Source organism: Cyphomyrmex costatus, unplaced genomic scaffold (genome assembly GCF_001594065.2).
Source record: "Cyphomyrmex costatus isolate MS0001 unplaced genomic scaffold, Ccosl1.0 scaffold392, whole genome shotgun sequence".
Taxonomy (NCBI): Eukaryota; Metazoa; Arthropoda; class Insecta; order Hymenoptera; family Formicidae; genus Cyphomyrmex; species Cyphomyrmex costatus.
In genome coordinates this window covers 379,754-391,680 of record NW_017278121.1, presented here as the reverse complement: position 1 = coordinate 391,680, position 11,927 = coordinate 379,754, and the positions used below count along the sequence as shown (strand labels likewise).

At 30.2% G+C, this 11,927-nt stretch overlaps 2 protein-coding genes across 2 annotated transcripts; one reads left to right on the top strand and one right to left on the bottom strand.

Annotated features, from left to right (window-relative positions):
* Nucleotides 1–1,017: 1,017 nt before the first annotated feature.
* On the top strand, nucleotides 1,018–11,922 carry tos (Exonuclease tos). The gene is made up of 8 exons (XM_018543608.1): nucleotides 1,018–1,222; nucleotides 1,306–1,425; nucleotides 1,603–1,864; nucleotides 2,335–2,550; nucleotides 2,708–2,992; nucleotides 3,105–4,097; nucleotides 4,176–4,282; nucleotides 11,817–11,922. Exons 1-8 carry the CDS (start codon nucleotides 1,062–1,064, stop codon nucleotides 11,920–11,922), a joined length of 2,250 nt encoding a protein of 749 aa, XP_018399110.1. The 5' UTR covers nucleotides 1,018–1,061.
* On the bottom strand, nucleotides 5,549–6,261 carry l(3)neo43 (cytochrome c oxidase assembly protein COX16 homolog l(3)neo43). Its single transcript, XM_018543607.1, has 3 exons — nucleotides 6,095–6,261; nucleotides 5,908–6,025; nucleotides 5,549–5,712 (listed from the first exon to the last, which is right to left on the bottom strand). The coding sequence occupies exons 1-3, from the start codon at nucleotides 6,184–6,186 to the stop codon at nucleotides 5,641–5,643; spliced, it is 282 nt and encodes a 93-aa protein (XP_018399109.1). The 5' UTR covers nucleotides 6,187–6,261; the 3' UTR covers nucleotides 5,549–5,640.
* Nucleotides 11,923–11,927: the final 5 nt, after the last annotated feature.

Genomic DNA, 11,927 nt, shown 5'->3' with positions numbered 1-11,927 from the left:
TTTTTGAAATCTCAGGAACAACGTTTCATATTATTTAATATTTATTACAAATACGTTTCAAAATGAAATGACCAGTAGAGCTAAGGTACAGAGCTATACCTATCTACACGAACCATGGTGAGATGAGCGGTGACTGTTCGCTCTTCACCCGTGTGAACCTGGCCTCCCAGTATTAAAAAATTGATTCTTTTCTTCATGCATTTGTTTGCTGATCGTTTATTCACGAATTATCAGTTGGAATTTTCGTTTGCTCACCCTTAGTTCAAAAGATTTATGAGCAACCTAACGATGAGCAAACGAATGCATGAAGAAAAAAAAATCTTTTTTTTAATTCGATACCAAAACTTAATTTTCTTGTATCTTTTAAATTAAGGGTGAACAAACGACAATCGATTGATTGTCTGTCTTTTTTGTCTAACGGATCGATAATAATGGACTTAGGGAAGATTCGAACCAAAAAATCATGGACATTACCGACACGATTGTGGACATTGGCTACATAGTTCAATGTCCACGTTTTGTGGACATAGAGGCGCTTCAAAATAAAGTTGCAGCTAAATGCCGAGCATGGCCGCTCTCAGGCTCTTCTCTCTGCTTGTATCTATATTGTATGTTTCATTATACAGTATTAAAGTACACTGAGTGCGCGTGCACTAGCTCTGCCAGTAAAAAACGCTATTCGCCGAGACATCACCGTGTTTTCAGATAACTGGGATTCAATCACGTACCTTTTCCCCTAGGGCGGAAACGTGAAAAGTGAAAATTTTTTGCATGCATGTGTGCATATGTTCATACATACATTCATAAAAGTTTTCACTTTTCACGTTTCCGCCATAGAGAAAAAGTTATGTGATTAATCCCCTGAAATGGCGAATGAGTTTTCCAAAATTCCCTAGGATCAGAAAAATCTAGATTTTCGACGTTGGTAATGTTTAGTTTGTTTTTAATGAGATGCACGATGTCAGCAAATCTGGCGGCAATGTAGTTTTAACGCAAGGAATGTATCATTGTTGAATATAATTTAATTGTTTAGACTGTGATAGAGATTAATTTGTACAAATATGGGTATCACTGGGTTACTACCGTTTCTAGAAAAATCTTCTAAAAAGACAAATATCAAAGAATTTTCTGGTGGAACCGTTGCAATTGATTCTTATTGTTGGTTACACAAAGGTGCATTTTCTTGTGCTGATAAATTAATGATGGGAGAAACAACAGACGCGTAAGCATTGAGTATATTTATTATTCTTATCAATATTGTCCTTTACATTATCAGTGTTCAATAATTTTTTTATTTTATCATAGGTACGTTGTGTATTGTATGAAATATATAAACATGCTTTTAAAATATAAAATTAAACCTATTCTGGTATTCGATGGTCAACGGTTGCCTGCTAAACAACAGACAGAAATCAAGAGACGAAAGTATGTACAAAGAAACACATTATTTAAATATTATGAAGTTAAAAGAACGAGCCAGTTATGAAGTTAAAAAATTAAGGTTTACTCTATTTTAAATTACTTTAAGTTTAATAAAAATTGATGTAAGCTCATTGTCAATTCTAAATTTGATAAATAAATAACAACTGTATTGTTCTACAGGGCCAGAGAAATGAACCGTCATAAAGCGATCGAACTGATACGAATGGGTCAAGTTACAGAAGGAACAAATTTGTTGAAACGAGCTATAGATATCACTCATGAATTAGCACTAGAATTAATTAAACAATGTCAGAATGAGAACATTGATTGTATTATAGCTCCTTATGAAGCTGATGCACAATTAGCTTATTTAAATATTAGTGGTATAGCTGATGTTGTTATTACAGAAGACAGTGACTTAACACTATTTGGATGTAAGAAAGTTAGTATATTATTTTTTTTTATAGTTTATTTCCATGCTTGAATTCTATTTTCTGTTCCTTTTTAAATATATAATAATGTAGTACTGAGAAACAATATGGATTTTCCAAGGACTTATTTTCAGTTTATAATGGATACTTTCCATTTGGTGACGCAAGTTGACACAAATATTCTACCTTTGTTAATTATTGCCAAGATAAAATAATTTTTATATAATATATAATTAATAAAGTATTATTAGATAATAATTAATAAAGGTATTAGAGACTAGACAATAATAATAAAGGTAGAATGATATTTGTGTCAACTTACGTTTATGTTTACTTGTATTATCAAATAGAAAGCACCTAATATTTTTGCTACACAATTTCCTAAAAAGTCTTAAACCAAAGATACCACTTCTTAAATAAACATACTAAATACGATCCTCCTTTTTCATTAAGGATATTTTTGTTCTCCTTTTTAATATAGATATTTTTTAAAATGGATCTTGTTGGAAATGGGGTTTTGATTGCACAAGACCAATTGCATTTAGCAATGGATGTAAGACCTGAACAATTTGAGATGGATAAGTTCCGTCATCTTTGTATTTTGTCTGGTTGTGACTACCTTCCTTCTCTTCCTGGTATTGGCTTGGGAAAAGCACGAAAATTTATTACGAAAAATACAGATCGCAATATACATAAGGTTTGTTGTATCAAATTTAACAGTAAAAATTTCTATAGCTTAGCAGTAAGAAAAATCTAACAAAAATTATATATACATAAAAAAGAAATCTATGATGATATAAGTGGGAAAGTTGTACATGCCTGTCTTAAATAATGTTGACTTAATATCTTTTAAGGCATTGACACGTTTAAGTTCGGTTCTCAACATGAAATCGCTAGTCGTGCCACAGGAATATAGAGACGCATTCATATTAGCCGATATAACGTTCAAACATCAATTAGTATTCTGTCCATTACAAAGAAAACAAGTACGATTGAATCCACCCCCAGCTGATATTACTGAAGATCAATTGCAATATGCTGGGAAAGAATTGGATGCGGACCTTGCTTTACAACTAGCCCTTGGTAATTGCGACCCAGCTACTTTAAAAATGGTTCATGATTTTAATCCATTTAAAATCGTAAGTAATTAAATTAACTGTTATAAAACTGTATATTAGATCTTTAGAAATCATATGGTACTCTAGTAATAAAAAAATTTAAAAAATCATTAAATTTAATTATATATTGTAGGAGCGAAAAAGAAAGCGGGGTTTAGAACAGACAATTCATACTAGTATTTGGTCAGGCAAATATAAATCGAAAACGAAATGTCAAAACTCTTCCCCTCTTTCAAAAAATATATTGAATTCATCAATTATTAATGGAAAAGAGTTTGATAAAGAAAGAAAGTCTCTAAAGAATGCATATGTTTCATTAAATTCGCATAATAATTCAAACATTCAAAGCAGTCCAGAGGATGATTTACACAATACTGCCATTTTGGATATGTATAATTCAAGTCGAGATGCTAAGCTAACCGATAGTACTAACAAAATATCAGAAAATTATTTAAATTTAACAAGTAGCACGTCACCAGATTTACTTAAACCAAGAAATCCATTTATTAAACGAGTGTCCGATCTCACAACTTCACCAACTATTTCATCCAACGAAAATTATCGAAAAAGAGGAAGAAATTTAATGCGCACAAGACGGACTATCATAGATGAAAATACTGTAGTAGAAAGCAAATATTTCTCAAAACCAGATAAAGAGTGCAATGTACTTGAGTCAGAGAATAAAGATATTGACGTTAGTTGGATAAATACAAATTATAACACAATTCTAGATACAAATGTACATGATATAACTGGGAAACAATTCGAAACAAGATTTTCTATAACAGACATTGTACAAAATGCAAACTCAATGGAAAATACTGATAATGCACATTTATTAAATCAAAACGATTGTTTAACTAATATTTATAGTAATGTTCCTGAAAAATCAAACCTTTACGATAGGATAGATGATGTCTCATTAATAACACATACAATGACTGATAGTTGTATAACAAATAATTTTTTAATATCATCAAGTTCTAATATGAATATTAGTGATACAACCAATTATGAAAATGCGAATAGTTCACTAAATAATTCATGCGAATGGATAAATACAAAAATTAATCCAAGTTTCCCCCATAAAAAACATATATTGAAGAAACAAAGTTCATCGAATTTGGTAAGTGCGCAGACATATATAAACAAGAAATCAATAGGAAATATTAAAAAATCAATTACTTATGAATTAATATCTTAGGTACGAGTTAATTCAATAACAAAAAGGAAAGGATCACGTCAAAGTAAACAATCGCCAACAATTCCTAGACAACAGAGTTTATTAGACAAGTATGGATTCCAAAAAAGGTAAAGTAAAAATTGTGCCAAGCAATGGGCATGACATTACGTGTTATATAAAATAATTTTGCATGTATATTGTACGTATTAGATATAATTATTTTGAAAGATTTTATGTAATCAAATTTTTTTTCATAGGTCATCTCATAAACACTGATTTAAAAAATTTGAAATCTACATAATTTACTATTGAATATATTATTAGTAGTTTAATGTAATAAGTATTGACAAATGTTCAAATGTGTGAATTCTACAAAAGAACTAAAACTGAAATGTTAGAAAATGTAATGACCAATGCATTTAAAAGAATAATAATTTAGACAAGTGATCAATATTCATTTAAAACAAACTTGCATATACAAATAAATCCTGCAGAGCAGAATAAGTTCTTACTACATAATTTTATACTGCCATATACACATATATAGTATATAATCGATGAAACATTATAATTAAGCATTAGTATAACTTAGATATTTTATTGGACTGTGAGAGTTTTAAATACTGATGAGAATACATGCCGTAACGGTCAAGCTGGATCTTGGATGCTTCTAATATAATTTTGTGTGAATTTATATACTACGTATGTAGATTCTTAAATGCGCGCCAAAATGGCATTTCTCGGCACAGAATGCTAGAGATCCAAGTTCGACTCCCGACTGAGATAATATTTTTCGCAAAATAAATTAATTATTTATAGATTTTTAATGTCATTTACAGATTTTAATATGTCATTCAACATTATTAAGATCCAAGATGTTATGAGCATCAAAATTGTTAAATTGTTAATCAATTTAACTTGTGGTAGTATTGTGATAGTTTATTAGAGTTTGCGTTGTAAGTCTGAAAACAATTTTTGGTGCGCATTTAAGAATCTACATACGTAGTATATAAATTCACACGAAATTATATTAGAAGCATCAAAGATCCAGCTTAACCATTACGGCATGTTCTCATCTGTATTTAGTTTAAATATGTTAATTTTTTTATCACTTATCAAGAATGCTTTAAAATGCTCTCTATATAATGTTTAAGATAAAAGTCTCTTCTCATATACCATAATACATTACATTTATATACAGTTATTTATAATCATAAACTTTGGAAATCTCTTTAAAAACTATGAACATTGTTACACCAATTTAATTACAAACATAAACAAAAAATTTGTCAATCATTATTATTAATAAGTTTCTCAAATAAAATTATACCAAAATATACTATAAAAAATTCTATTTCTTAGCATTATCTAATAACAAGCTTTTGTATAATTACCGAACAGTATTAAAAGTGTTTCTAAAGATTGATGATTTAAAACATGTTTCTGTTAATTATCTAGTAATCACTAAAGATGCTTTTATTTATACTCAGTTTTTTGTATCTTCTGGTTCCTCCCATGGTCGTGGTATTCGAACGTTCTCCCAGTTGTCAAGATCCATCTGAATATAAAAAGTTATATTGTATAAACATAATAAGGACTGTGTGTTCCTTTCAGCTGAATTTACTGCACAATTTCTTTTTTTCTTTTAGAATAAAAAGATAAGCTGTGTAAGAGGTAAAAAGAACAGATCTATAATTTTGTAAAACTTATTTCAACCTTTGCTCATTATTTTAACATGCGTTAATATGCGTACCTTTTCCAACTTTTCGTATTCTTTTTCCAAAGTAATTTCCTCTGGTGGTCTAAATTGAAATCCCTCTTTTTCTAATTCGTCATGTATGTTACATTCAGATGTACGTCTATATCTATAACTGAAGATTTATTTGATAAGGAAATGTGTCGACAGATGCATGATTTCCTTTTCTTTCTAAGGCAGTTACCGTAATTCTGTAAATTCTCGAAGACCAAACGATCCACCGACAATAAAGATTACAAACGGTATACCATACTGCAAAACTCTAAAGCGTGACATTACATCTTTTCATTTGATATCACATAGAAGCACAACGATGATCATATAACCTTTATTTAAACCTTGTTCTTAACATGCCGCACCACAATATTGAGGTTAAGATCAGGTTAGGTTAAAGATGCCTTTTCAAGCCGTTATTTTTAGCGGCAAAACAATCATGTGGTCAAAACGAATAGCAAGCATCAACTTTGATCACGTGATCTGTTTTGACGTTAAGCTGTGTTCGATTTGGACGCGCTTTTAGCGCTTATGATCATTCTGTTTTTATCGTTTATTAGATGATTAGACTTAAAAGTAAGAATAGAAGTGCTGGAAGCGTTCAAACCGAATGCAACCTAAAAATAAACGTCGAACGTTAGCATGAAAAGGCACCTTTAAATCAATGTTGCCAATCTTACTTCTCTGCCGATAATAATGATTGGCACGCTGGCGCACGGTGATCAGCTGAATCAGCGACGCATTTACAGAACTTGATGGCGAGGGGGTGGAGAGGAGGAAGGCCATCTGGCCATCGCTATTATTGTACGACCAACGAACCAACCGTCAGTCGTCGTAGTATCGGGTTCTGTTTCTGTTTATCCTCTTAGACTGGAAAGTAAAACGCGGGCCAAAATTGGGTGATTCGCTAACGTAAAAGCGTTTCGGACGCATCCGGGTGAGTACTCGCCACTAATCTGACTACATTGTCTACTTGTCGTTTATAGCTTTGTCGAGACGAAGAATAATGGAGGTGAAAAAAAAAAAAGGTAGATTTCTCGAAATTTCGGTAGATTTGTCAGTTGTTCATTTTCGTTGCTTTCTATTTCCTCCCGTTATTTAAACGCGCTGATCGACTGGATTTTCAAGACAATAAATTCAGCTAGAGAAGTAGATTTTCGATTATTTTCTACTTACGATTTAAATCGAGCCGTTTTCAGTCGTTGGTGCATCGATTCTTCGTTTGTGTGGTGCGTAAAGTAGAACTAGAAAGATCGTTTCGTCTAGGTAGTTTCTTGTTTGTTGATAGCAACGAGACTTATTTGATACTCTGACCTAAGACACTTGAGAGATTGTTTTGAATGAAATTCCTTTGTTGTTCTATCGATTAAGTTTACATTTTGCGAAGAAAGTGACGCGCGGGTCATTGTACTCTGCTATAAACTCTGTTGCGAGTATTGTTTCTTTTATTTATTCCTAAGAACGTATTATAAAATTATTTGAAATATGGAATTCGATTCCAATGGGAATAATTCCATAATACGTGCCTTGAATGAAGTCAGAATGACAACAAAATATTAATAAAAATAAATATTAGCGTTCTGACAACTTAATACCATCAATAGAATTAACGAGAAAGTAACATTTGCAATCATTTGAACCAAGCGACTTAATCCTTTGTTCTCTAATGAGAGTTTCCATCAATATAGATTAAATCTTATTTAATCTTGCAATCAATTCAAAGAATATTCTAATGCTTGAAACTAAAAAAAGAGTAGATTGAAACGAGATTTTAAGTTAATTCTACATTGTATTGCATTTTTAAAGATCAAATTTGAAAAGATAAAATATTAAATTATGCATTGAAAAAGTATTGTTTAAATATATAATTCATAAAATGTTTTATTTAAAATTATATTAACACCAAAAATAATAATAAATCTATGTTTTTCATATCTAGAAGTTTTTTAAATTAAAAATATTTTTCAAATAATATTAAAAATTAAAAAATATGTTTGGAATATATTTTAAAATTGTAATTAAGCATCTCAGAAATAATAAAAATGTTATGTAACATTTTGTTAAAAATATTTTTAAAAAGGAGGCCATGGCCCCCTTCTAGTCCTCTTTAGCCTCCCACCCTTTGATTCGCAGTGTTACATTATGGAGAAACGATGAACACGAAGTTGACCATAAATGTACAGAGATCGGTTATTACTTCTGTTTATTTTATTTTTATCAATTAGTTTAATATGAAACAAATTTAATTCTTTTACTAATTCTATTTTTTCTTCGAGAAATTCATAGAGATTGAAAAAATAATTCGTTAGTTATAATTAAATATCGTTTCAAATGTTTGGAGAGTTGTGTTGGCAAATTTGGAAATGGCAAAGGATTCTTTACTCCTAAAATCAGATTTAGTTAAATTACAAAAACTTAGTTACGTTTGTGTTTATTAAATATTATTTATTAAATAAAACTTTCTGAATTAAAAAAATTTTAGACTTGTGTTTATTAAATATTATTTATTAAATAAAACTTTCTGAATTAAAAAAATTTTAGACTATGTTCACACATCATAAATAATATTTTAATGCTATTTTTAATTTAAGCTTAATGATTCCATTAATTATTTTTATATTATTTATTATTTATACTATTATTTATACTATTAGTTTTTATATGTATAATTTATTATGTGTATAATTTATTATATGTATAATTTACTTACGTATAATTCACAGTATTTGTTACCAATATTTGGCCATCGCAGGGTTCATGTACATGTATACGTCTAACATGTGTAACATTCGAAAAATCGATAAACATTTACTTCGGTCTGTAGAGTGCGTTGAACTCGGGCAACACGTACAACGATGACGTAATCTTTAACCTCATAACGATGCAAAAATACTTTATCTCGATTATTCGATGAATACTACATAAATTATTTTAACACAGCATACATTACATCGACAAAAATTAAATTATTCCGAGAATATTTAGCAAATTTGAATTTATAATCATTTTTTAATTTTAAAATAATTTGTTAAATTAGTATTAAACGATATTTGGTTACAATAGATATTTATATAATCACTCATATTTATTTTATACTAAAAAAAAAATTTCTTTACAGAACTGCGAAATTTTTCCGTAATACGGTACCTTTCTTTCGTCATTATGTCAGCTCTGGACGACCATTTCGTTGGCTAGAGAATGATACGAGCTTTAAGCACTGTATTCACTATCTTTCTCTTTTCCCCCTCTTCTGTTATCCAAATCATGAGTCTCCAAGCTACCACATATTTTACGAATAATTTGATTGCTCCGAACGATAGAGAAGTCTTTTCTAAGTAAACCTTCACCACGTGTGGAACGACAGGTAGTCTAATGTTGATTTTTATTAATGTAGATCAACTTTTATCTTGGTTTAACTTACTCTTTATCTTTTTTCTAATTTTTAGATCTGGAAAAAGACGAAAACTTTTAGTTAAACTAAAATTAAAGTTGATCTCTATTGATAAATATGAGCATTAACCCTTTTTCTCTCTCACTGTAGATTAACTTTAATTCAATTAATTCACTTTAACTCGATGGATTTAACTTAAACTCGGATCAAACTCGGTTTAATTTATTCTTTTTTGTATATTTAAACTGGAAATTGTACAAACACACAAGAAATATTATTATGAACAAAGAATAACTTTGACCGAATATAGTGTTTCTCATTCATGTGTTTTTATTTTTTCTAATTCTTGTAAAGGATAGAAAATTGAACTGAGACTAAAGTTACTCTACATTGGTAGAAATTGCCATAAGCAATCGAATTAAAAAATCGGAGATTAATTTAACCGGCAAAGTTTTTAGCTCATCTTTTTTAAATCGTGAATTCGTGTATCCGCGATATTAGACAGATAGTTTACAACATTTAAAATTTGTTTTTTGTCTACGTTTCGTTCTTGTTTACTTGCACCTTAATCTTGCATTTTTATCTCTTGTGAATACGTCGAAAAATAATATAATCGTCTCATTATTTTTCGATGAATTCGCAATCGAGAGTCGATGCATCAATCGACCACACTAGTTCGCAGACTACGCAAGACTTTGACAAAAATACGCAACTTCTTCGACAGAGAAGACACTTATCTTCCCTATGACGACAGATCGTGCCAATTTACGATGTTGACTTCGCTTAATTTGGAAATGGCTCGCCTTTAACTTTCAACGTTGATAATATCTTTTATCTATCATAAATCATATTAAGTCGGATTTCTCCTATATTTCGCACACTTGACATTGACGTTAAATTTGCGGTTTTTCAGTAATGACAGATTTGGGAGGTGTTTACGAAGGTGTAAAAACATAACTGAAAAGATTGTTTATTAAACGTCATTGCTTCATTTATCGGAGACATCTGACTATCTAGCCACAATGTTGACAGTCTCTCACTTCTTTTTCTTTATTATAAATTTTTTATGTATTATAGAGTTGTTCGAAATTGATACCGATTGGAGTTACTTCGTTCCCTAAAAAACACAATAAAAATCTAGAGAATAATTGAATAATTTTGATTGAAATCTATTTCGAATAATGTGTACTTTATTGCTTCATACATTTAATACGTTCCGCTCTCTCACCTCGAAGATGATTGAGGAAAAAAAGAGGATAGAGAGAAAAAGAGAGAGAAGCCAAGTATTTTATCAGCATGTTGCATCCTTGAGACTCTCTCTTTTCAATCGAGTCGTACAAAGACAGCACGTAGCATTTTGTTTATATAGTAATGAGCAGTCGTGTTAAAAAAGGAAACAGTTTGGTTGACCTTGCGTAATCATGCGTTTGTTCACGTATGACGCAGAATTATTTCAGAACGGAGACGTTTGTGTAAAGTCAACTTGATCTATTTTGACGAATATCAATTATTGCATATTGCTGGAGAAATAGTTTAACATTTAATGTCAATGAAAAGAAAGCCCTGCAATGCGTTAGAATCAACTCCTACTAACAAATTCGAGAAATGCAAGTGGAAGTTAATAAGATAATTTTAACGTACAGTTGACTTCTGTTTATTCGAACTTGTTGAGAGACAGTTTTGATAATCGAAATACTTATTAGTTCCGATAATAACAGCTGATATTTTAAAAACCGAAATCCAATACGTCGAGCTTTTATTATTGAAACTACAACCGGAGCATGAACTCGTTCGTGCAAATAGAGTGCAAATAAACGCGATTTCTACTGTACGTTATCTATTCAATGCTAATAATTAAAAAATTTCAATTAAATAAGCATAAAACCACGCACAAGATCTAGTTTGTGATAACTTATTAAAGTCAATAATTTATTGTCAACAACATAAATCTATAAACATTTCGGTCATAACAATGTGACCATCTTCAGTATATAATTAATTACTATAAAATGAAATAAAACGCTATATCAATAATAATTCGCTTACATCAAACCGCAACGCTAATATATTTATTTCTTCCTGGCAATGTTATCCAAAAGTTTACCTTCGCTTTTGTCTTCATGGTTAAATTTCCTTCTGATTAATACAAAATATTTATTTGACGAAACATCGTTAGCAGACTCTATAATTAAAAATTAAATTAATATAATACTATGAAGAAAAGAAAAATTCGTTATAAATGAATACAATTCAGAATTACCTATGTGCTAATAATTTAAAATTATGTTGTAATTAGAAAATTTGTAGTATTAACATTTTCTGTGTAGTAACTTTACCTTTGGATGTACGAAATATTTTTTGATTTGGAAAAAATCTTATCTAAATCGAATGAGGAGAATCTATTGTTCAAAGTTCGTAAATTTAGGGATATTCTACCTTTGTTCTTTTTTCTCCCTAATGATATGGATACGGAAAGTTTATTTCAAACTCTGTTTATACTCTTATTACTCTCTGTTTACAGATACAAGGCTGGCCAGCTGCGCCATTCTTGTTGTGTGGTTCTTCTCATCAGCCACACTACACCCGTCAAACCTGGTTGCCGGGTAGTCATAATCGGATTGTTGTAGTTAGC